Source organism: Labrus mixtus, chromosome 15, assembly GCF_963584025.1.
Source record: "Labrus mixtus chromosome 15, fLabMix1.1, whole genome shotgun sequence".
Taxonomy (NCBI): domain Eukaryota; kingdom Metazoa; phylum Chordata; class Actinopteri; order Labriformes; family Labridae; genus Labrus; species Labrus mixtus.
Window position 1 is genome coordinate 7,899,656 of NC_083626.1, and position 26,824 is coordinate 7,926,479.

At 41.1% G+C, this 26,824-nt stretch overlaps 1 protein-coding gene and 1 long non-coding RNA gene across 2 annotated transcripts in view; one reads left to right on the top strand and one right to left on the bottom strand.

Annotated features, from left to right (window-relative positions):
* Positions 1-26,824, bottom strand: part of LOC132990309 (uncharacterized) — a 163,099-nt gene that overhangs the window by 30,144 nt on the left and 106,131 nt on the right. The gene's annotated exons all lie outside the window — the stretch shown is intronic.
* The window catches only part of LOC132990374 (histone deacetylase 7-like), a 67,953-nt gene continuing 43,391 nt past the window's right edge, over positions 2,263-26,824 (top strand). Inside the window, 2 exon segments of the mRNA XM_061058613.1 lie at positions 2,263-2,462; positions 23,240-23,308. Of these exon segments, the coding sequence (XP_060914596.1) occupies positions 2,444-2,462; positions 23,240-23,308 (88 nt within the window). The 5' untranslated portion in view covers positions 2,263-2,443.

A 26,824-nucleotide genomic window follows, 5' to 3' on the forward strand; every position in this document is an offset into this window, starting at 1 on the left:
CATACAGATCCATTGTAAGTCAGTGTGGTTGCAGTTTGAGAGCCAGCGACCGCTGGGGGAAGCTGCTCTTATCACTAGATATGATTACAGCAGGGGAATGTGTGTGTGTGTCTGTGTGTGTGGGTGTGCATGATGGTGAGACCTGTGTGGGAGTCATAGCTGAAGGATTGCATGGAGAATGTGTGTCTACATACTTATAAATCCACACAAGTGAGTAACAAAGTAAGAAAATGATGATGATGTGATGTGTGTGTGTGTGTGCTCGTGTATATGTGTGTGTCTATGTGTTCCACACTGTAAAATCTCATGAGTTCATACAACTCAAACTGGAGTGTTATGTGATTGTATGAGGTTGTCTTTGGTACTGTTAGTGAATTAGCAACAGGAGATGCCGGTCAGCTCGGCCCCTTTATTGAGAAACCACACAAGGGGGGCCTAGCATTGAAGTTAGGCTGTTCAGCCCTGCAGACGGGGCTGATTTCATTACAAAATTTAAAAATGTAAGCCACAAAACCTTCACCCTAAACCAAAGTCAGCATAGATGTACGCTATATTTAGAACATTTTCTGCCCTTTACTTTTCCGTCAGAAGGCCTCTTTGTTTTGCTCAACACATACATGTTCCTTCGTCTGCAGGGCACCAATCAGTGTTTCCATTCGGCTCTTCTGGTCTACCGATTTCATTTATGAAATTAAGAGGAAGGTCCGTAAAACAGTGACCTTCAGACGGCAGGAACAGAACCAAGTGTGAGCCTCTGGTATCTCTGATCAGGAAAGTGCCTGAGTCCAAGTAGTAGCTCTACGAGTTCATGGGCAGTTTCCCCCTCTCTCTTTCATACCTGTTGCATTTCTCTGTGCACACCAGTTCATAAAGGTATCCTCTTGTATCCTCAGTAGATGGCATGTCATCTACTTTTTTTTGTTTGCTTGCATGGGAAGCCATTTTCAAAGCCTGCAGAGCTGATCAGCTGATCATTGCGCTGCAGGTGTAGGAACATGTAAGCCTATGTGTAATGTCTCCAACACAGTGCCAAACAAAGATTCTTTCAGACTGCAAAGTAAAGCATTGAAAAATGAGTGTTTCTTAGTTTGGTTGTATTTCTATATTACGTGGTACAAATGGCCCTGTCTATAGCGATGTTTAGCCCTGCTTCAGGACCGGTGTTATGCAGAGAAATGCATGCCTGCCGAGATGTGCATGCACCTATAAGAACAGTCTTTAAACAGCTGAAGTCTTATTTCTGGGGGCAGATCTGTGATGACAAAGTATCTGAGGTGTGCACTTCATAAACGTTAAGTGTCCTTATTGTTCTAAAGACTTGGTAGACACATTTTCATTAGCCAAATATGAGCTTTTTTTTGACTCTGTACAGAAACTTTAAGGGTGGATGCACGGCAGCATAGAAATGTTTCTGCCATGTTTGACATATTCCTGCATGATCCATGCAATTCTCACAGGCATGCATTTCTTGGTACAACACCGTTACTCGGCTCAGTTTCTCCTCAAATGGTCTGAGCTGACCGGCATCTCCTGTGGCTAGTCGGTACTTTATATAACCTGACTTAAAGAGAGACTTATCCCTTTAAATTGATTGAATGTTACGTTTATAGGAACACACTTGTACTTTTCTTCAGCTACTGTAGTGATTAAAAACACTAAATGAACTACAGCCTTGTTTCATTTTTTTCCGTCTGGCAACAACAAAAAAAAAGAAGCATTTTCTGCTTGTTGTTTCCACTATCATTGTTCTGTGCAGGCTGCAGGCTGTGTTTTCCACTCTGGATGTCATTGTTTTTCACTGTCTGTTAATTATTTTTGCACTGGTATTTTGCCTCCTCCTGATATAGTGTTTCCTGCTATTGTCCTTTTCTACCAGGCTGCCTGCGCCTGGACTCGAGCCAGCCGGTCCCTCCTACCTTAAAATACACACACGCACACACACGTGCACACACACACACACACACACACACACACACACACACACACACACACACACACACACACACACTACAGTACTCACAACCATGACCGTGAATACACACACAAACTCTCTCCCTTCCTCCTCTTGGCACTTGAGTGAAAACACAAGAAGTCAGTGATACGGCAAACCCACTGTGTGTGTGTGTGTGTGTGTGTGTGTGTCTGTTTCTGTGTGTGAGGGAGGGAGAGTCCAGCAGTTAGTTCAAGGGGGCTAATCTCTCTCTCTCTCTCTCTCTCCCTCTCTCTGCCTCGATCGCTCCCTCCCCTCTGTTGCCTTTTGTTGCGGCCCCTCACTTTCTCAACACTTGGACAGAAGGAACTGATACTGTGCCTGTGATTTTGTGTGTGTACATGTGTGTGTGTGTGTATGTGTTTGTACTTTGGGTGTCTTCCTGAGCACTCTCCGGACTGAACTGTACACGAACATGACTGACGGGACTTTCTAACACACTCCTCATGCTGAATGTTCACACCACAGGCTGGTAAGACTGCGCTCCTGTTGTTAAATCAACCTTCTTTATTATAGTTTGTGATTTTAGGTTGGAGAGGGGTGTGTGTGTGTGTGTGTGTGTGTGTGTGTGTATGTGTGAGTGTGTGTGTGTGTGTGTGTGTGTGTGTGTGTGTGTGTGTGTGTAAAAAAGCCACACGAGGGTTTTGTGTTTGCACGAGGGAAATGCTTTCTTGAATGCAACAGGTCATTTGCAAATTAATTCTTTATCTTTGTGAGCTTTGATTTCATATATCAAAGATATGGAGGAGTATAAAGATAGAAACTCAAATCTCTCTCCCTTGCTGTCTTTCTCCATTTCCCTCGGCTCCTCATTCCACTTCTTTTTCTTCCCCTTATCCCCCCCTTCTCTGCCCGGTCCGAGTTACTCAAGTTACCGGCTTCCTCCTGTTGTTATGAGCCCCGTGGTTTCTATGCAGCACTCTGAGGGCGCTCCCACGCTCTCCCAAGGACTAAGAAAGGAAGCAAAACAGCGATAATCATTTCAGACGCACAAAAGAAGTGGCAGCAGCATGCTTTCTCTCATCTCTGCATCTGAAGTTTTTTTTTTTATAACTTGTTAGACTGTCTTCTCTCCTTTGCATGTCTGGTTTTGTCACTTTTTTTTTGTATTTTGGACAAAAGTTTCTCTTTTCCCTCAGAGGTGGTGGGGTGGCTGAGGTGGTGAGAAAATTGGAAACAGAACCACCCACAGTGGAAGTGAGTCAGTCCGGCATTTAGTGGTGTGTTGACTTTGGAAATGGCAAGGATTGAGGGGGTTGTGGCGGTGTTGTCTAAGGGGGGGGCAGATGACATTGTCAGAGGAAAAGTGGTACAAACAAAATGTCTCAATTTGTTCATACTCTCTGCCGAGAATCCCCACAAGATTCTTTGCAGAGAGAATCTCTGCTGCTCTTTTGAAGGGGAGAAAAAGAGATGGATGGAGAGAGGGGAGTTAGAAGCCATGAGCTGTTTATAAAGGGAGGGAGCGGCTTGTGTCCATCTGGGACAATCCCAAGTGCTGAAAGCTTCCCCACCCTGATCCCAAACATCTCTCTCCCCCACCTCTCCCTCTGTCTTTCTCGTTGTCTCTCTTTGTCTCTCACTTCACAAGAAGGTGCAAATCGGTACATTTTGTTTGCAGCCTGCAAACTTGTTGACATACTCTTTCTACCTTATCGTCTCCTGATTTTCTTCACTCAGAGAAATGTGTCGCTATATTTCCTTGCTTGTATCAACATGCTAAATGTAGTTACACAGATGAATACCTACAAGGGACACTCCACTGCTTACTGAATTTTTATGTTTAGTATTTATTTTCTCAAGTCTAACTGGCATGGAGCATAATGCAAGGGGGAATCTGTTTTTTAGGTAATTTATCTGTAAGCCATCTCCAACAATCCCACTGACATGCAGGTTGCATGCATTGATAATAATAAAGCTCTGGATGATTTGTCTTTTGGTTTGCATGGACATGCACGGGTTTGATTGTAGGACAAATAACCCTTGATGAGTATAGTTTCTTACAAGAAAAACATTTTTTTTATTGATTTTAAGTGATCAATGTTTACAGCAAGAGGGCAGCTTGTTACAAAATTTGCAAGAAATTAAGAGTTAAGATAAAGCAATTCATGTTCTCTATTGATAAACTTAAACATCATTATTAGAACAAATGCAGATCTAGTTTTCAATCAGGCATTTAAAATATATTCTTCCCACCGTTTCCCTTTTTTTTTCCAGCCAAAAATAAACATTACAAATAAATGTAAATAGCTTGTGCTCAAGCCATATCTTCCTCATCGCTCCTCTCTCTTTGTCCGGCCCGCTCCACCACCCTCCGTCTCCTTCTCCTCTTCCTCTTCCCTCCCTGCCTGCCTTCCTCCCTCCGCGCTGCCTGTGTATCCAGCGATAAGGGGACAGCGACGGTAGCACTTCCTTTCGCCACAGGAAGCAGGAAGTGTTGATTTCCAGCACAGCCCTCTCTGGGCAAACCCTGAGCTCCAGTCCGCTGGGATCCTCAAACACACAAGCAAGCAGCAGCATGCACTCCCAGAAACATGCACAAAAGTGTGGATATGGATTCAGGAAAGCATGTGCTCGGTGTGTGTTTGTGTGTGTGTGTGTTTGTGTGTCACCTGTCTGCACACAATAGCTCCACTATATCTCCACAGCCTGATGGTTTTCATGGGAAACCACCTGGGAAATCGTCCACTCGGTGCCTCTTTGACCTCAGGGTTGGCTCTCAGGTCAGAGGATGATTGGCTAATTATTCCTCTAATCACAGCTAATGTTTTGTTTTCAACCTCTTTGGCCGCAGAGGCCAGGGGGGGCGCTGTTGAGCTTAAAAAAACACAAACATCCATTCATCAGCTAATGGATTCCAGTTATACTGCAGGGTGGGAGGGCTGGGGGTGAGAGAAAGAGGCAGAGAAGGAAGCTGACATTAAGAGAAGAAGAAAGAAGAATAGGGCGACTGAGGGCAAAAAGCAACACCGGATAACGCTTTTTTCTTCTTTCTTTTTGCTTGGTCTTAGATTAACTTCTCCTTGTAGCTCCATTAAGATTCTTATAATTCTGCCGATGGTTTCCTTGTATGTCATTCCTTTAAACGAGTGCTGTTGAAAGTTTAGTATCCTGAAATATTGTGAATCACAGGAGAAATTCTGAGAAAGCTGCTGTTCATTCAGGAAACTGTTGGTCATAAATCATTTCAGGCTCATAGAGAGAACTCATGTTTGACAGCTCACAACACACATTTAACAAACTGTGCAGGCCTGAGTCAATGACAAACTGTGGACTATATTTAAGGTTCAGGAGTGGAGGAGTGTGTTGTAGAAGTCTACATTTCCCTGATGAATAGTTAATAAAATGATCGTCTGTACCTGGATATGGATAAATGTTTATCTTTGTAGTTTTAACTTTAACTAATTGCACACACAGAAAAAGAGGCATAAAGTGATTTATCCCACTCTGAGAATCGAGGTTACTCAGTTAAACTGTTCGGTCTTGCAGAAACAACTACAGAGTAGTGTTGCTCCCGGTGCATAAGTTAAATCTTTGCAATGAAATGTATTTTTAATAATGATTTGAGGCAACCAGTCATAAGTGACAGAAGTTAAAAAGCATCACAAAGAGTTGACTTTACGGGGATTAATCATGGTGTGTGTTTAAAAGAATATTTGGATTACAATCCAGTTACAAATATTTGATTTTGCTTCAAAGTGTCCTTTACAAAAAGCCACCAAAAGTTATTTTAACAAGGTCTCATTTTCCAATTTGAGAAGCTGGAACCATGAAATGTTTGACATTTGAACATTTGATCAAAAGAAAAGTGAAGATAAGTCAAGCCTCTGATTGTTAGTGATGCCTGATTGCCCCAAAAAGAGAGCTGGTATTGAGGAGGCAGAAGAAGGCTGGCAGGAGATCGAGTGGGAGCAGACAAAGGAACAAAGAGGAGAAGGAAGGAGGGAGAATTAAAGTGACACCTGTGAGTGTGACAGAGGAGTCAGCAGGGAGAGAAAGCAAAGAGGCTGGAGCTAAAGAGAAAGAAAATGAAGAGATTTGGGGCGATTAGGAAACGATGGAGATGTGAGCCTAAACTCTGAGCGGGTCAGGGATCAAGAGGGGTGAGGAGGTCAGAGTGGGCCCGGCAGCTCTACTTAGAACAGGATATCCTGCGAGGAAAACCCATCTGTCTCTCTGCCTAGCTCTCAGTCTGTCTCTTAAATTCCCACAGCGGGGCTGAGCGCAGAGCAGAGGTGTAACCTTTCACTGAAAAGCAGCAGAGAAAACACAAGTTCCCGACTGAGACGCTCCACTTTCATCAGTCATCGCTGACAGAGACAGATAGCAGATATGATCGCCCGATGTGCGCTGACCTGACAAACCGAGGGTGTATGAAGTGTGTTACAGTGTGTGATGATAGCTGTGTGATGTTTCCATCCTGCGCTGCTGTTTGTTGCTGTTTTTCATCCACTCGCTGCGTTGGCGACATCAGCCAAGATAAATTTCCCTGCAGGGACAATAAAGTTTATCTGACTGTATCTTATCAGAGTTACACAGACAGTGTGAAAAGTATGAAACACCCCTCTTCTATTTTGTATACAATAAGCCCACAGACTTTATTTAATGAAGTGGACCAGGCCTCTGGGTTTTAAGTGTGAAGCCTTAAGCCTGCATTATTGTTTAGGAACAGCAGGGGGCGACTCTACTGGCTGCAAAGAGAAGTCCTATGAGAAAAAGGCTCTACATTGACTACATTTCTAACCTCATTTAATATTTTCCAAATAAGTTTAACACCTCAATTACAAGTTTCCAACTTCAGGATCTTCACATAAAGCTGATTATGCTTGAGGTGTTGTCTCTACCAAACAACATTCGGACTACAGAGTCCCTTAGCACCTTTGAGGAAAAGCTAAAGACCCAGGCCCGTATTCACAAAGAGCTCCTAACTAAGCTTAAAAAAATCCTTGCAAGGAGTCTTAGCCTAGGAGTAATTTAGGAACAATATCAGGGCATCTCTGATCGAGGAAAAGACAGAAACGTTAATCTGAGGAGGAGTCGTTGCTAGGTATGACACATTTTTTCCAGAGGCTGTGATTGGTTAATCCAAAAAAATCTAGAAAAAAAGTCAATCATAGAATCTAGTCAGACACTGTGTAACTATGAAATTAGCATCTGTGTGATAATTTGGAAGACATACTTTAAAAGTAAAAAGCCTACAAGGTGTTTGAAATCACATGCCCACTTGTGCAGCAGCTTCTTCACATGCTGATTGTTACAACAGCATGTAAAGGGTCTTAATTAGTGATTGGATGCACCTGTGGAGGTGAGCACATGTAGAGAAACGCATCATGCACGTCTCACTCTGTGCTGAAAACAGTCAGAGATGGATTTAAATGTCTGCACAGAAAGTTTTAGTCTGTTCTGCCCAACTATGAGTCAAAAAGATTATTCATCATTCAGTGTTTGAAGAACATTTCTCTGTTTTCTCCTTAGCTTGAGAAACTCTTAAGCCTCTTAAAAGTCCTCCTCACTACTCCTAACAATTCGTCACCTTAGAAGCTCTCTTAAGGGCTAAGACACTTTGTGAATAACTTTTATCTTTACAAGGATCTAGTCTTTACTTTGAGGGAAAATTCTTAGAAAACGTCCTGATTCTAAGAAAGAAAACTGCCAGAAAAAGAGCTGCTAGTGTAATACAATGACACTTAAAGGCTTTATATGCAAGTTTTCACACTTAAATATAATAGAAATCAAGTATATCCTCTGAAAATAACTCTGTGAGTAATAACTGTCTACAATGGGTGTAACACCCGATTAATCGGTCAGTTGTTTCCTCCTCTCTACATCCTTGCTGTTGTTGATCTTACTCTCTGATGTTTGTTGCTTGGGGTAAAAGCGCCTGACACATGAATTGTATAATGGTGGATGTGCGCTGACCTTAAATTATTTAAAGCTATTCTGAACCACAATTCTTTGTACAGCGAAAGTGTCATCACAACAACTGAGCTTAACTGGTACCCAACAGATTGTTACACATGAGCGAGAGAATCAAAGGTTGATACTGTATCAGCATGTTGTTGTATTTTTTTCAGGTTTAATACACAAGTTGAACCCCTGCAGGCTCCACACTGCTGTTTGGCTGAGCCTACCCATCCCGAGTAGATACACAGGGATCGACAGAGTGCTTCATCATAAATTGCAAAATGGATCAGTTTAATATTAGATGAGTTTTTTGTGCTGCACGGTAAAGAGGTTGGTCTTTACTGGACATGGTATCTAAGGCCACAAGATTCTCCTCTGTCCAACAGCATCGTTTGCTTGTGTTTTCCCCTCCATCTGACCCCCGTGAGAACAATATTATTCAAGCTGAAGTGTCACCAAATATTTACACCCTGATGGCAGGAATTGTGAGGCTCTTCTAAGAAATGTGTGCAGCGGTCTGTCGAGCGAGAGAACAATCTAATAACAGGAAATAACTCAGAGCACAGGATTTTGAGTTCTGACAGCGGAGTTTTTTAGGTCTAAGGATTTTTTTTGGGGGGGGGGGGTTAAAACACGTGAAAGCACAATAAGTGTTTAGCTTAAAAATGCTAATAAACAAGATCATGTTAAGCATTAAAAATAGACTTTTGATTGGCATGTGTGAGCCGCTACTGGACCACTCATGAAATCAAATATTCAGTTGAGTGATAAAAGGGTTTTTATTTTTATTTTTACCATCTAGTAAAGGTTAGGTAACACAGCACGTGGCACAGGGAGGTGTCTCGGCTTCTAAAAACTTGTTGACTCATTGTCCATACTAGCAGGGCTTGTTGATGAAGTGTAGATGGAAAACTAATCCCTCTTCAGCTACTTTCTGTGATATTTTGATCTCCATTGTTTAGCATTTTTGAATCAGGAAATATTAAAGGTATGGTTTGTGACTTTCGCTCCAGTAGTTACCACATTTTAGCACCAGTCTCTCAAACCAAAACAAAACTCCCTCAGCGCACTATACCAAAGTGCCTACAGCCCCGTTTACACAAAGCGGTCCGGTTCAGATCGGTTCTGTACCCATTCACTGGAATTTCCACCGTCAAAAGTTGGGAATAGTACCAAAATAAGGGATCCGTACTATCCTACTTTTTTGGTACCCTTCTGTTGGGGTGCCAAGGTTACTGATCAGACCCTAAAGAGTCCCTTTTGTTTACTGTGTCCCGTTCTTCTTCTTCTTTGAACTTCATTAATAGAAACACAAGCAAGATCAGGGTTTACCGTAGCGAACTCAACCAAACTGTACTGAACCAAAGCGGACCGCTTGGTGGAAGCAGGGCTTAGGTTATACACTCCGAGTTTCCCTGCTAGCTCACACCTTGTTGGCTTTATTTAGCTCAGGATGTCACTGCAAGAGCAACACGTCCACTCCAATATAACCTTCCTTATTTATCAAGTCTGCAATCAAATGTCTTAAAAAAAAGCCTGAACCTGCAGGATGACAGGTTACTAAAACGGTCCACTATATATAAACATGTTACTGCAGAGTCCATTTTCTCTTTCGTTTACAAGTCCAGCTTCACTTCTAATTGGGCGTCCTGAAAATAAACAAACTGACAAAGTTGCCACCTCGGTTTGGAGAAAGTCAAATATCTGTGGGTGTGAAAGCCTCCAAAAAATGTAGCACAATTAGGATTATCCTAAAACCTGCGAGAGAAAATAAACTGCTATTTTCTGCCTTATTCTCGAGGGATATTTGACTTCCCCTGTCTCGTTTGTGTGTCAGACAAACAGACGATTTCAACCTACTTAACTTTCCCTCCAGCAAGCTGCTTTATGTTTCCCCCTGTGCAGCAGTCAGGGCCTCCCTCCATGCATTCAATCATACACTCAGTCTGATTTTCTCACATTTTAAGTGGGTGATATTTTCCGCACGGGAACATTAACTTATTCCCTTCGTTGGTTTATAATGACACAAGCGAGAGACCTAGACGTGGAGTGAGAGAAGAAGAGAAAGAGAGTGAGCGAGGTACATTGAAAGCGAGAGATGGGGACCGAGAGTGTGCAGCTATTTTTGGCCCGTCTGGGTGTTTCCTACACACACTCACGCTTCTCAGGCTTGTTGTTGTTCAGAATGGTGGGTGTTAAAAGGGCGAGTTTTCATTTGATTTGACATTTTGTGTGTTAGGGTTGGTGTGTGCATTTGTGTGTGTGTGTGTGTGTGTGTGTGTGTGATGTTGATATCCCTGGGATTTTCCTGCGGTTTCTATGGTTTCTTGCTGTGTTTTTGAAACAACTTGCCATTACTCCAAACATCCTTCAGGGGTGTAAAGGATCCTCGGCTGTTCATTACACACTCGGCTTGTGCTGTCGCTGGGGTTGACCTCAGTTCACTTTCAATTTAACCGGATCAAACGTCCAAACAACCATCGTTAAATTTAAGTCTTTATCTCCACCTTTGCCGTGGTGTTTCTGCACTTTACTACTTTAAGAAGTCCTGTCAGTCAAACCGTTTTGGTGGCTTTGTTTACTTGGCTAAATCTGCAGAGGAAAACCAACTCAAGACGTTATTCAGGTTAGGATGGATTGGAATCTGTTATACTACTCCAGAGATTGCAGCTAGTGCATGCATACATGGGAAGAAAAAGTCATCTCACTTCTTTTTTTCTTCACCTCTCTGCATTGGTCAGTGATGACTAACATACATGACACCGTTGCTCTGTTGTGGAAAATGTCTGTCAGCGATCCATTGTTTGTCTGTGGACCGTTCATGTCACCGAGTCTTTCTGAAACCTGCCTGTCATTTTTCACACGCAGACACAGACGAATACATACCACGGAAACATAAGAACGAGCTGGTGTGATTTTAGTCAGGGAACGTATAGCTGTGCCTCATTCAGGTTTTCCATACTGTGACTACATGGCTGATATGATAGCATGTAGGCGTGGTGCGCGATTCTTTTTTGACAGATCAGGTTTGAATACATTACTTTGAAGAACAGCTCAACACAAATGTGGCAACAATGATATAAAAAATATTTAAAGAAATACTTTACTTCAGAGTAAAAAAAGAATTTAGCAGAAGTAGACGAAGAAGCAGAGTCTGCCAAATGACGCTATAATGAGAGCATTTACCTTGATATGGCACAATATCAACAAAAGAGCGGAAAAGAACATAATGGAGAACTGAAACCATAATGCAGCAGTTTAACAACATGCACCGAGATTGTACCTTGTTGCTTGTGTACAGTCTATGGCTATGCATCACACGCCCGAGGTGAATTCTCCTGATGATATCCTGCCTGGGGTTTCTCACATCAGCTCTCTCTCGCTTAGACTTCATGCTTAAAAAACACTAGGGAGCTGGCAGGAGAAACTCCGGATAAAGTCAGACTGAGAGATTCGATTGTTTGCGTTCACACATGCAGCTCACCCCGAAAACTTCCTGAGTTTCTTCAGTAGTTCTGTGCAAGTGTGATAAGCACAGTTAAGGTATCTGGGACAAGGGCAGCAGATATGACCAGAATGCAGTTGACCATATTCAACACTTTTCACTAACAAAGTTGTAGAACAGTATGGGAAAGAAAGCAGATTTAAGGTTCAGAAAACAGGCTCCCACGTATTCTTCTCCAGCAGCATTTTGTGTATTTGGTTCTTCAAATAACCTTCACTTTATCTTCCATGCAGCAGGAGGGTCACACATGATTTGAGTATTTGAGGCTTATGTGCAAAGTCCTTGTCCGTCTGTGTCTTATGAGAATCTTCTGACTGCCACAAGACTGAAGCAGAGTTTTACTGAAAAAATAGAATATTTTCTGCAGGATATCACAGGTGTCAAATGTCTGCTGCTGAGATTACTGGCAGAGAGGGAAAAAAACCCAGATGCATTTAGAAAAAAACTTGAGTCTGCAGCTGACCACACCCTGTTCCTCTTCTACACATAAACACACATGCAGACAAGTATGTAAACACACACAAACATATGGTTGTGTGTGTGCTTACATGAACATCTGCATGCATAAAAATAAAAAAAACACACAAATAGCGCTCAGGTTTTTCCTGCCAAATATTTTCCCGCTGTATTATTTTTATCTTCTTTGTTCTTGTGTTTACTCAGCTCGCTAAAGATAATAAGTCTTTTCCTTAATCCCCCTCCTCTTCCCCCTCATATTTATTCATCTTCCTGTCTCTCTCTCTCTCTATCTTCATCTGGATTCCCCTCTTCCCTCCCTCCTCCTCCTCCTCTTTCTTCTTGACATTTCCCTTTCTTCACATCATCCTCCTCTGTTTCTCCCCCTCTCCTCTGCTCCTTCTTTTTTTTCTTCTCATGCAGCATTCCTCACATTCCTGTTGGCTTCTTAAGGGGAAGGACCCTGCTGGCAGACCAAGGCCAAACATTATTACAGTGCCTCTCTCTCTCTCTCTCTGTTTCCCCCATCCTATCTCTTCCTCGTTCCTTTTCTTTCTCCTCTTTTTTTTCTCTTCTCTTCCTCCTCCCTCATTTTATCTCCCTGATCCCTTCCCTCAATCTTTCACTCCCTCATTTCTTCCCACTGAAACCTCCATCCCCAGTTAATTCCATTTTCCAGATAGCGTCTGTGTGGCTTGTGCTTACTAACTTAAGTTACGACAGCTTACTGAGACCACTGTGTTTCATAATTAGTGGAAATAAGGGTCATACCCTTCTCTGTTATGTAAAACAGGCTTGTTTGTGTTTATACAAGCGCGTGTGCTTTTTAACAACGACACACTGTCAGCACATGGGAGATAAAGTATCACACACACACACACACACACACACACACACACACACACACACACACACACACACACACACACACACACACACACACAAACACACACACACACATGTTCACAGAAACCCTCAGAGCTCAACAAACAGCACACTCATAAAGCTCTGCAGTTTTTCTTAATCAAATGGAAACTGTTAGTGCATCATAAATTAACTCAAGTAGTCACATTTGGGCTGAATTTGACGGTAAATTTCCTCTACATACATAAGTGACCCAAATTGTCTTCTGATTCTACTTTTGATGATTTCATTATGTTGCTCTCTGAGGAGAAGTGAACCAACAGACACAGATGGTCAAGAGGAAGAAAAGCCAGCCGCTAAGTTTGATTTGTAGTGTGCTGAAGTCGGGACATTTTGAAGGACACAGAAAGGAGAGTTAAGGTTTGGAAAGGATTCTGAAGCCTACAGTTTGTGTCTTTTTCTGCGTCGCGGTCAAGCCCAGGTATTATTAAATAAAAGTACAGTGCATTTAAGATGTTGAAGTTATGCCGTGTTTTGGTGCTGAACCAAACCTACACTTGAAAGCGCTCAAGTAAAAGATAAAATATGAATATTATTCAGTGAATAAACCGCAGCTGAGGTAGTCCCAACGTAGGCAGAAGTTACAACTTAACACCTACAGTCTCCTTATACTGTAGGTTTTAAGTCGTCTGTAAAAAATGTGGTTGTCATGGTGAGTTGTTTTGAAAGGTGGAATAAAGAAGAGGGTTTTTACCAGCTGTTTAGGGTTGATAGTGTGTTCCCTGGATACATTACATCCCTCAGAGTTGTGGGATGACTTTGATTTGTTATCTTGTTGCCCCGCTTTCCACTGATTGGCCGCATGAGGTGAAAAGGTCATATCTCATATCTGTGACAATATTTTTATTAGTTCGGACTAACCCGTCTCTGTGATGCAACCAAACAATAATTAAACTTGAGTAAGAACCTAACTAGTTTAAACGTAGGGTTTAGTGTTGACTTCAGATTTTTTCTTTTGGGGCTTTTGTGTCTTTATTGGAGAGACAGGACAGAGAATAGAGACGGAAACCAGGGACAGAGAGAGTGGGGAACAACATGCGGGAAAGGAGCCACAGGTCGGATCCGAACCCGGGCTGCCTGCTTAGAGGACAGCCTCTGTACATGGGGAGGTAAAGTAACCACTTTAGCCAACAGCGCCCCTTAAACCAAGTCTAAAAATGAGATATATAATGGAAAAGGTAAAGCATAATAAACAAATCTATCTTTTATTCATATCAGCTTTTTCAGCTTTTTTTTCAGCTTTTTTTATGCAGACTTACTTCGATTACCAAAAGTTTAACATTCAATACTGACCTGAAACCCTAACCCTAATGCATTCTGGGAGACGTGTGCATTTTGAGCGGATTTCAGTGTCGTTTTTCAGACATCTTTGTTTTTTTTTACGAGCGAGCACTTCATGTACTAAATGTTGTGTTGTGGCAGGAGCCGATCTCTGCAGGTGGGAGGCAGCTATGTAGAGATGTAGCACACAGCTGACCACATCCTGCCCCATAAAGTACAAACAAAAAAGCTACACGCTTCACGCTCACCGTTTATCGCTGTTTCATTTCAGGGTAATTGACACTCCGGTTAGTCTGGTAACTGATTTTGACTGTGAGACTTTTGCACGAAAAAATGTGCTGAACCTTCTGTTTGACAACAGTGAATGAGCAGGGATTTCCTTTGTGTCTGTGTATTTGAAGCAAACAGCAATAATTCTTTCATTTTTACAGAATATGCCAAACCCTCCTGAGTTGAGGGCTGAGTCGTGAAAAGTATAATCTTGGTGTTTAAACATTTTGTTATATTTAAATCCATTGAATAATTACTGCTGTGTCGAAGCTTGATCTTAAACAAAATATTCCTCCTTTCATCACAAACTTCTTTTTAAACCTTTATGTGTTCCAAGCAAGAGGTGCAGAAAACCTAAAAGCTTCCTTTCATAACTCCTTTCTAACTTTGGGAGCAACAAATTGCACCAAGAACAACAAACTAGTGTTTTAGTACTCTAAATCCATCTTGGTCTCAAGACCAGTTTCAAGACCACTTTTTGAAGGTCTCTGTCTCGGAATCAAAAGCATTTTTGCTCGTCTTGTCTCGGCCTCATACTGGGCGGACTCCGGATTTTAAATCAAGAACGGTCAAGACCACCACTGACAGGCTCTTTTTCAGCGTTATTACTGTGAAGGCAAACGCCCCTTTCTAAAAGAACAAATAACTTTTTAACCCCCCGTTTCAGCGCGACCTTCCCAGTGTTACGCTCTACAAGCCTGCTGCACACAAGTTGATGATTTTTCAGTGATATTTATCGTCCTAGTCTTAGTCTTGTGTCGATCTCGCCCTGCCTTGGTCTTGGTCTTGTCTTGGTCTTGGTCTTGTCTCAGTCCCGCCCTGCCTTGGTCTTGGTCTTGTCTTGGTCTTGCCCTGTCTTGGTCTTGTCTCGGTCTCGGAGCACTCTGGTCTTGACTACAGCGCTAAAACTTAAGAAGGTTTTGTATTCTGTCCTTCAAGATTAAAAGAAAGGAAAGGTCAGTCTGTAATCAATCCTAGAAAACCTTTGTAAATGAAGATATACCAATGTCCGAGTCGGCGTCTACTTAAAGCAGTCTAATTGATTTCAGAATATAAAGTACAATAATGAGTTGACTTTCTTAAGCTGAACTCGTGATGTTCATGGTTCTGCAGTCAAAAGAAGAGTTCATCTAATACGTGGTTTCAGTCAGGATGACAACCAATCAAAACACAACACTCACTTCCATCATTTCAATTCAATCTCAATTTTGCAGAGCCCGAGCACAAACCTGTCCTCCTCTGGATCCATAGAAAGTAGATTTTCATAAAAAGTGAATGCATACTTGATATATTTTAGATGTGATTTCGTTGCTGTTACTGCGAGCTGATGCAAACGCCACGTAGAGACTTTAGCAATCTTCAGAGTGACCAGAGGACGAGACGAGAAAACAGTCCACAGCTCTGTCAAGCAGAGTTCTTTATTTTGATGAAGAAATGTTGTTTGTGAAAAAAACGTTCTGACCAGGCCTGGGTTGTGTGTGTGTGTGTGTGTGTGTGTGTGTGTGTGTGTGTTCCTCTCTTCCTGTGGGCGGTTGCCTGCTGCGCTGCTTTTCTGTCACCCTGTGGTTTTGTTATTTTCAGCATGAAACCGGATGTGATTCAGACTGCATGGTAGATTGTGTAATTGAATGGACCAACCACACACACACACACACACACACACACACACACACACACACTTATATATGTGCTTGTACACACACTTTATTTCAATGCATGAAATCACACAGTACTGCAGCTCTCTACACCCACACACTGAGGGTTTCTGGGAACGATGCTGGGTTCCCCCCCTCGTTCACAGACGCACCCGAGGGTGAGCGAGCGAGCGAGCGGACGATGGCGCACCACCAGCAGCAGACAGACTCAGGCTTCTCGGTTTCAATATTGGTCTGAAACATCAGTTGTTGACCTGGCTGACGCTGAGATCGGAAAAAGGATAAAACACACAACGATAGAGCTGTGTGGAAAGAGAAGGGGACGGTTAAAAGTGGGGAAAAACACCAAGAAGGGCCTCTGGAACTGAAAATATATTCTAGTTTCTGCCCTAAAAAAAAGTACAAACATGCAGATAGAGTTAATTTTAGAAATGCAAGAGAAGAAAAGATCAGAGGTGTGATAAATAGACGAGCAAGTTCTGTCATATATCCAAAAATAGAAATGCTATTGGGACTTTTTAAATTGGCTATAAAAAATAATTAAGAAAGTTTTAGGATTTATTTTGTGCAATAAATGTATGAAGATATTTATGTTTTTATAAATCCATGACTAAAAAGATCAGGACATTTAGGACTTTTATCACGCTGACCACACTTCAGTTAACATGGAGGGACGTTTTGAGGATGCAGACGGTCTGTAACAGGGTGCGAGCGGCTGCTGACAGCAAACAGCCTCTTGATTCTGGGAAAACTCAGGACTAAAAGAAATGACGACCTGATGGCCTTGCGTCATGAAGCCGCCACGGTAACATTCTGAACACAGAGGCGTACACAGACAGGATGCTCTGCTTCCTCCCTGCATGGGCTCTCTGGTTTTCCAGCACAAGATGTTCTTACAATAGGGAGTAAAGACTTGCATGTGAAATGTCAGAAAATTGTGCAATCTGCATTTTAATCCCAGTAAGATGTACGTCTATGAAACGCAACAAATGAGAGTCAAGAGAGGCTTCAGACGGTGCCCAGCAGTCCACCATTTCTGGCTCCCGGTGAGTTTTGGAGTGAGTTTGTAGTCCTCTCCCCTAAAGTATTGTCTTCCATGTTTTGGACTCGGTCTCATACCACATGAGGCCGGAGAGGTTTTGGGTCAGGCACAAGCTGTCCCGACACATCAAGCCCAACAAACTCCTGCTACTGTGTGAAAGCTGCAACCAAAGCGAGCGTTTCCTACCAGCAGCGAGGGACAGACTCATAAATATACACCCAACATAAATGAGTCATTATTCTCCCATTTCTAAAATTGAGACTGAAAAATTATGATAGCGATCTCGGTATGAAATATGTGAGCATACAAAGGTGGTGCAGGAAGATTTACATTCCACACATATCTTATTATACAGTAACTGTTGGCACCTTTCCTCGGCCATATTACCTCAATACATTCCTCCTTACGTGTAAAAAAAAGACTTTCAGTTATTCATTTGTAAGAGCACTAATGGATTCTGTCTTTTTATGGGCATGAATGAAGTGCTATATGACATGTTTCGTCTGCAAGTCCACTGTGATTTCTGCAGAAACTAACTGTCAGCACATGATGACTAATCGACTGTGCTCAATATTAAAAATAAAACGGCAAAATGAAACACAACCATTTATTGACACTGTACACTCAGATAGGTTGATTTTATGTAGAAAATTGCAGTAAATGTGTTACCTTAAAAACCTGTAAGTAATGGATAATGAAGAGATTAATTAACTAGTTTTTTTAATGTATTTTTTTTTTTTGCTGCCCGCTCTCGAGGACTTCAGCCACTGGCAGAGTCACTGACAATAGTTAATTGTTTTTTTGTTTTTTTTCAAATATCTTTATTGATTTTCTGATATACAAGTATATACTCAACAGTTTCACAAAGGCGATCCGTGTGATAAGTGGAAGAAATAAAGGGAGAGAGATCATATCTCCGGCAGACCATACACAGACCAGCAACAAAAACAATACAGAGAAAACTGAATTTTAGTAGAACCACAGATATAACAAAAAACAAAACACGGGGGGGGGGGGGGGGGGGGGGGCAAACCTCAGAAATAGAAAATTACAAAAAACAAATAAATAAATCAGAGACAGCATCCATCATAGCATCACAACACACCAACATATATCACGATATGTGTAGCTCCATAGGGAATCAGTCACATACTCCTATGATCAAAGAGACCCTTCATTACAATGCTTGTCAGTCTAGTACCAATATATTTTAAGAATGGGGACCAGATATCGTAGAAAACCTTTATCATACACTTAGATCTGTAAGTCAGATATTCCATGGGTAATATATCAAAAACAACCTTGTGCCACCTAGGACACATAAAAGTCTTTTGGAGTGTGTGTTTTTAAGTTGTGCATCCAGCAACTTCCAAACAATAGACACAGAGGATCCTTATTCAGTTCAATGTTAAGAATTAGGTTTAGTCTATCCGCTATGTTTTTCCAGTAGTCCAAACACAATGAATAAAGGTCCCGATCTCAACATTACACTTCATGCACAGTTCAGATTTATTATGATCCATTCGATGTCTAAGTTGGGGAGTAATCTGCAGGCGGTGTAGAAACCTAAATTGATTTTCTTTTAACCTGTTGCAAACTGAAATATTGTTTGCTAGTTTCCATATTTGTAACCAGGTAGCATCTGTTCAAGTCCCCATTCCAATTAGTGGCCATAAATGCTTTATACCCAAGCCCCAGTATGCCCCTTTTTCCTTCCAGTAGAGACTAATCTCTCCAGTGGAGAGGGTTGATGAGAAATACCTCCGTCTTTCCTGCTATTTAAAAAGCTTCATATCTGAAGGTACTTGAAATATAATTAAAAACATAAATGGTCAAATGAAAGTAGTGTTTTCTTTTCATATAAATGTCTTATGGTAACAATCCCTTTACTGTCCCACATCTCAAAGCCCTTGTCAGTGGTACCAGGAGAGAAGTCTATGTTGCCCCAGACAGGCGAGAAAAAGGACAGTTGTCCCTCTAGTCCCTCTAATTTTCTTCCAGGCTTTAATAGTTGGTTGTATAATTATATTGTCACCAATAAGAGTTTTCACCTTCTTTAGTTCACAAGCAAACAAGAGGTGCTGATTAACCTGAAAAGATTCTAAATCAAGCCATACAGAGTCACTGTCATTTCTAATCCATTCAGCAATGTAGCCCAACTGTGAAGGCACCCAACTTTCCTGAGGCTTCATGAGTCTAGCTAGGCTCATACGAGGTTTCTTCCTGCTCCAAACAAAACTACTAAACCCGCCATTTATTTCCTTAATTACTCGTTTTGAAAGGAGGATTGGAAGCATTTGAAACACATACAGAAGCTTAGGCAGAATATTAATTTTAAGTAACGAGATCCTTCCAAACATAGATAGTGGTAGGGAATTCCATCTCTCAAGATTCTCATGTATATGTTTCAATAAGGGTGTGAAATTATCTTTATATAACTGATGAAGCAAGGGAGTTATCACTATGTTAAGTTAACTTTTTGCAGGGAGAATAAACCTTCTTATTTTATTTGTTTTCAGGGGATCGTGCTTCAGAAAGCTAATCCCCCTTTTGGTTCCATATGTTAGAAATATCCACTCCAAGCCGGGAGCGACCTTGACTAGATCTGGTTTTCCAAGGTTTTCCATAGGAGGAAAAGTCTACACAATGAAAGGCATTGTTTACCCTTCATAAATAACATGTTGGAAGTGTGCTGCTTCACACAAAGTGAACACTCCCTCAGCCTCTCTCATCTTACAGCTCTCTGTTTCAGTCCTCCTTTAAAAACCTGGTCAGCTCACCAAAGAGGAGAGACAACATGTCTTTATTTTTCTGTTTACTCTTTTACAGTACAGGTGAGAGATGATGGACCTGAATCAGCTCAGATTTAACACAGATCTTTAATCTTTAATCCCACAGAATACGAGCAAAATAGTCTCTGTTTGAATCTCTCTTGTGGAATGATTTGAAGCTTTTCAGAGAAAGAAATATAATGTTCCTAAAGAGCTATTTATACAATCAGCTCGACAATATCTGACGTTGTTATTTGACCTCCAGAAACTATTCCAAACATTTCCTCAGGACGGCTGTGCTAACAGGATTTATTCTGCTGTTATTGAGGACATGGAAACAATGTTGAAGGAATCCTGAACTCTACTGCACATATGTGAGGAAACAAGTCATGTTGTTATTGAAAACATGATGCATGAATAAACATGAATCTAAATGATGCTGAATTTACTTATCTGCAGTGTTAAAAATAATAATACAGTGGTGTTACATTTACAAAAATAAATGCAAATGTGTCTCTCAAATCTATATTTAAAGCTCTAATCAAAAGTGCAAGGAATGTCAGAAATCACATTAGTCCCAGTGGTGATTCTAGTGTCTGATGGGGCAAAAATTGACCCTCCAAACAGCGTTCAGCGAGGCAACAAGAGTGAGTTCTGTCAGATGGGAACCCCCTAGGGAGGTTTCATTTTCGGCCGCTGCTTTGGGGACCCCTTATGGTCTGGGGCCCAAAGCTGTTCTCTGCCTTGCCTGGTGACAAGCAGCACCTCTGATAAGTCCATAGAGGGTCTATAATTATAATCATGTATTTAGCAGTAACCACTGGTTGATTTTGTTTGGTAAAAGCTTTTTTTTATTTCTGCATAATGTTTGTAATATGATAAAATATTACTGCACATTAGCAGTAAATTATTACAAAAACAAACATTATGTTTATGAGTGCTTTAAGTCATAAATGCAGTAAAAGCAAGTATTATAATCAGAAACATTATTATATAAAAATACAGAAAAAGTTGGTCTTAGAGGGTTTGACTTATATATTTAAAATTCTATGTGCAGCTACATGGATATAAAGATTTTCTGACATTGTATTCAGAGATTTGCACATAAATTCAGAGATAACTTCTGCCTAGAATACAGGAACAACAGAATCTGGGGGGACTGAAAGGATGTTTTAAAGGGAAAACTTACTACAAAAATCACTTTATGTATAGCCTATGTTAGGAATTAATACAAAGGTCAAATGATACGTGCATATTACAAACCAGATCATTGCAATGAGTCATGTAGACCTATGTGATGGAAATTCACTCTAAGTCACCAGCACACATTTTGGGGATAGTCATATGCAAAAAGAAAAGAAATGGCGTAATTATGGGAAGTTGAAGTCTTGCAGTTAAAGGCGTGACAAATAAAAAAGGAAACCCTCACTTTCTGGGGGGGCCCCAAAGAGATCCTGAAGGGCGTCAGGACCCCCCAGAGGCACATTACTCACCTTGGTGCAACAACAGCGCTGGTTTTGGTCACTTTGACAGCAGATGGAGCCACAGTGTTGAGGCCATTTTTTATTTTAATTGACACAAAAAGTTCACACTGTTGACACAAATACTGCTGTACAAAGTTATACTGGGGCAATGCGCGGATTGGCTGCAGTGAGCACCCAATGGGAGTCAAGTCAGTGCAGGAAAACAATAGTTCTGAAAGTCAAGGGCTATTTTTGGTGGGGCCCGCCTCGCTTGCTATTTCTGTCAGCAGGGGAGCGAAGCGGAGTGAAGAAGGGGAGGGGGCAGCCACTGGAGGGGCCGGGCTTTTCTTTTCTGCAAGTTGGTCTCCGATAAGTCGCTTTTCTATTCCTCCTCCTCCTCCTCTGTACTTTGTGCTGACAACACCAGCGGAGCTCTCAACATCACCTCCCGGCAGCCTTTTCTGTCGCTGTCTTTGGATGCACTAGGACTTTATTTCAGCTGGATTATTTACCTTTCACATGTTGTGACTCTGACTCCGCTGAAGAGGCTTTTTGAGTGTTCACGGGCTTTGTCTTACAAGGTAGGAAACATAAAGTCTGATGTGGGAACTGAAAGGAGTTCGTTTAATCTCCCTCCCTTGACAAATGTGTCACTTTTGGTGTTGTAATTTTGCTCTGATACAGAATATATCAGCGGTTTGCTGTTTGCGCAGGTGTTTGCGCTGTCTTAATTGCTCGCGAGCGCTCGAAAGTGAGGCGTTTGAGTCGCGTCAGAAAAGTGAACTCTCAAACTTAAATATTCCTCAAACATGTATTTATTTCTCCCTGAATAGCTTAAAAATAATTATTTGAAGGAGATATTTCAGCGTCCTTATAGTGGTACACGCGTGTCTGCTCCAACTGTAAAGTTATTTTAACTCCTTATGTAGCCACCATAGACAAGGTAGCTGATTAAAGTGAAATTAACAAGCCAATAAAACAAAAACAAATTAGCCTAAATATTGTATTCTAACACATCTCACCACACACTATAGGTTCCGTTAGAAATATTGTAATTTGTGTTGTATGTGTTTGACGTGTGTTTGACGTGTGTTTGACGTCTGTGAGCGTCAAATCTGTTATTTCTTATCAGCCATTTCTCCGATTTTATCCACCTATCATTAATCAATAAAGCACAGATGTTCACCTGCATCATAGTTCAGCTGTTAAAGGTTTACCTCACAAATACACAGACATGATATGAGGGAAAGTTCAGCCTATTTGGGATTTAAAAAAAAAAAAGCATATGCACTACTTACCTTTTCCATTTTACTGTAGTCTTTTCATTTAAGTGTGTGTGTGTGTGTGTGTGTGTGTGTGTGTGTGTGTGTGTGTGTGTGTGTGCTTAATTTCTGCACTGCCACACACACGTTTGGTGGTCTTTCTCCTCAGATGTGGGTCAAATATTAGACATGAGAGGTTACATCACAAGAGCAGATCTCACATCGTGCCCAGCCGCACCCTTCAGGTGGCCAAGTCTGGAGTTAATACAAACCTTTCATCATGAGCATTAACTCATCCATGGCTGTTAAAATTGCTACCTTATTACGAGGATAGTAGCTATATGATGCCCTGGGATGGACTTCTACACAAAAAAAGGAGAATTTTAGACAAAATGGGACAATATTTTGATGCCTGTTTGCAACTTTGTGCTGTCACTTGGGATTTCCTAAAAACATTTTAATTTAAAATTCCCTCTTGAAGTTGTCTTTGTCTGAATGCAAAGGGTTATTATGAGTGCTGATGGGTTGTTGTTTGCGTTTTGGGCTCATATATACATATTAAAGGTGAACTTTTCTGAATGCATTTTCCTCTTTAAGACACCTTTTTTTGCTTGGTATGGTTTAATTTGTTAAATTTAAAGCACTTTGAAACTTATTTTTAAATTTACAAGTTCATGACATGAATTTGACTCATGTTCTTCTCTTTGTGTCCACAGATGGAACCAGCACCTCTGTTGACCTCCTAAAGACGGACACACAGAACAGCGTTTTTCATCCAGTAGCAGGTAGGACGCTTTAACTCTGAAGAAACTTCTCTGAATACCAACTGTAGCCTAATAAGTAGTTGTGTTGTGGGGTTTTGGTAATATTTTACTTCAGCGTGTTGAAGTTCGGCCACAGCTGTCAGCACTGAGTGGAAAAATGTTGCCAGTCTACAGACGACCGCCTCAGGACTACAGCTTGTCCTCTTTACAGCATTTTTTTTTTTTTTTTTTTACAGCGTACACATGCATTACACAGCCTGGGTGACAGCAGTTTTTCCAGTGCAGAAATGATCTAAGCTGTTTGAATCTCAGAGAAGTGCAGTAAAGTGCAAAACAGGTGTTGGCCTAGATGGAAAGACGTACTCGAGGTGCCATGTTTTTTAACGTGTGTGTGTGTTTGCTTATGAACATGCAGGAGTTGAGTTATATCCTTGATTGACTGTATGCATGAATGGCTGGATTTGTTTGTATTTTATTTATTAGGATAAGCCCCTTGAGATGTACCATCTTGTTTTGAAGGGGATCCTAACAGAAGACAATTCACAACATGACATGATGAGGAAAATTTACAACAATTCAGAAGAGAAAATAACAGAAAAAATGAGACCAACTGCTAACAATACACAAACAGACAACAAAAAGCAACTAAGACTAGGGATGTAACGATTCACTCAACTCACGATCCGATTCTCTCACTATTTATTTTACAAAATGCTCCTTTAGACAAATTTTGACTGAAACAGATTCCTTTAGGGGCTGCAGACCCGCTTGTCAGTGTTTAATGTTTTTTCTCTCAACAAGGGGAGGTGATTGGAGCTTCTCATCGTTGTGTGGATTAAATGCTGCATCATGTTGGTTGTGCTATTTGTGTAGTTCTCTGTCTTCTTGTAATATTTGCACACAGTTTTTGTCTCGTCTGTTATCTTCTCACCTCTTTCATTGAGCGTCCTCAATTTCTAAATCTTGCTCTGCAGGTGCTGACGCTCAATATATTATTGGGATTCATTTTTCAGAGAACTGATGTGACTCTTGACACCTTCATTCATCTTTACATCCCTAACTGAGACAGAACAGAATAATGGATGAAAAACATTACAACCTAATGATGGCCAAAATGGCCAGGAGTAACAGAGGAACGAGTATGAGCGGATCCAAATAAACAAATCCAGACGGTGACAGACTTAGCGGTAACAAGGACACTCCATCTCTGAGAGAGAGGACAACACATTCTTAAATGATTTGACCATCACTATGAAAATATCTGAAGTTATTCTTACAGAGCACGAGTTTCAATAAGTCATGCAGAACGCAAAGTTTTTCCAATATGACCCCCATGACTGTGACATTTCCTCTTTAAAAGGCAAATGTACCAAGATGATTTTCAAATGTAAAATCAAACCGAAGAAACTTCCTGACTCAACTAAAATAAACATGAGAAATGTCTGGAGTTATCCAAACAAAAATGTCTACAAATTGAAAAAGAAACTTTTTCTCTTGTGTTACAAATCGGCTGAATATTTATTTTAGTGTGGTTACCGGGTAGAAATAGAAATGTCAAAACTGACTTGTGCTTGAAGCTAACAATTGTTTAAATCATTGATAATTTTGCTGATTAATTTTGTTTGATTCGTCAACAAATGGTTCAGTGTGTTAACTTTGTAAAACATAAATAAAAAAATGAGCTCATTGCAGTTACAGGGAACTTAAAATAACGCCATGTAATTGTCAAAAACTCCCACACTTGATTCACTTGATAAATGACAGAGAAAAGCAGGAAGTCGTTTCATTGAAGAAGCAGCCAATGTTTGAACATTTGTGCTTAAAAATGACTGAAACGATATTCAGATATACAAAGAAGCAGCTCTAATTGTGACTACTTTGTGCACTTTGTCCACTTTGGTAATATCAGAGTTTCCAACTAAATATGAGACTATTACGAGCATCTTTATGAAAATTATAGTGATGTATTGTTGTGCCATCCTGCTTCCCATCACTGTGTATTCTTAACAAACATCACCTGGAGGACTTGGCTTCGTCCCTGCTGACTCACATGGGAAACACTCCAAATTTTTTCTTTTTTTTTTCTTTTTACCTGAGATCAAAACCTTTTTGATCCGCTGCTCCGCCCATCAGAAACAAGTCACCCAGCGGCTTCTTTGTGTGCTGGCTTTTCAGTTTAGATTAGCATTGTGCACTGTGAAGCATGCCCGTGTGATCGCACTGTGTAGGATTACAATGCATGACTCTGTGAATGGAAGCTGGTTCTCTCTGTGCCAGGCTCCGCTGACTGTATGCTCACCAAGGGCCAGCTATGTGCTCTTTTTGTGTGTGTGTGCGTGTGTGCGTGTGTGCGTGTGTGTGTGTGTGGAAAAACCCGGTGAGGTCATGGCCACTGCTGTAGGGTCTGGTTACATATGTGTTGTCCACGCAGGGCAACTGACACTGTCTCTCTCTCTCTCTCTCTCTCTCTCTCCTCTTTGTCTCCATCTCTAATCTCTCCGATCACACACATCCAACCTCACATAAAAAAAAAAAACCTTATTAGTGTCAAGCACACTGTCCTGATGTCTGGAGTCTCTGAAGTTGGAGACTGGTTAGCAGTCAAAGGTGGCAGCAGTCTGCACCAGATGTGGAAGTACCATTTAAAAAGGTGAAACAGCCCTTTAAAACCAGTCAGGAGTACTTTAATAGACCTGCAGGCCCTCTTGGATTACTTCCCACTGACACTGTATGTTTTTCTTGAACTTACAAACAAATAAAAAAAAATTACTTGAAGTCACTCTGGTTGTAAATGACACATTTAACATATTATAAGATACGATTTTATATCAGTCTGCCTCATTGAGGGTTTGAATTGATTGAATTCAGGGGGCAGAGATCAATATGAGATGTCTGTTCCCTAAACAGTTGGGACGCTGCACAAGATGTAAATACAAACAGAATGGGATGATTTGCAAAACATTGCGCCCTATAATGTTCACTTTTTTCAACTCAGAAAAAAACCTACTTGAATAGGATTTTAATGAGTCTGCATACCTCAAGGATGAACATGTAGATGTTTCTTTTTTTTTCTCTTTTGGGTAATATTTAGAGATGCACCAAATGAGACTATCAGGGCTGATACCGATATTTGTTTCATGAGTTCTTTTGGTGTAAGACTCCCACAAGGCTGACATTTTCAACTAGTCAGAAGGAGTAGTTTGTTGAACAGGTGACTTCTTCTGCCCAATAACAAACCTCCTCTCTGAATCAGTAGTTAGATGTCAACATTAAATTGTATCTCCAGAGTCCCACTAAGAGAAGAAAACAGGATTGATAGTAAACTCAGAGAGGACTCCAGGTGAAGGGTTCCCTCACCGTGTTATCGTCTTAGGCCTGCTTGTGTTTAGGACACAGTGTTAGCGCAGCAACAAGCTCCTGTAAAAGTTAAAAGTAAGGAGAAAGAATAATTAAAATGTTTTATAACACCAAGACAACCAATATCTTTTTCACCTAAGTCACATTAAGATTGTCTTCCTGCTCACAAACACATTGATA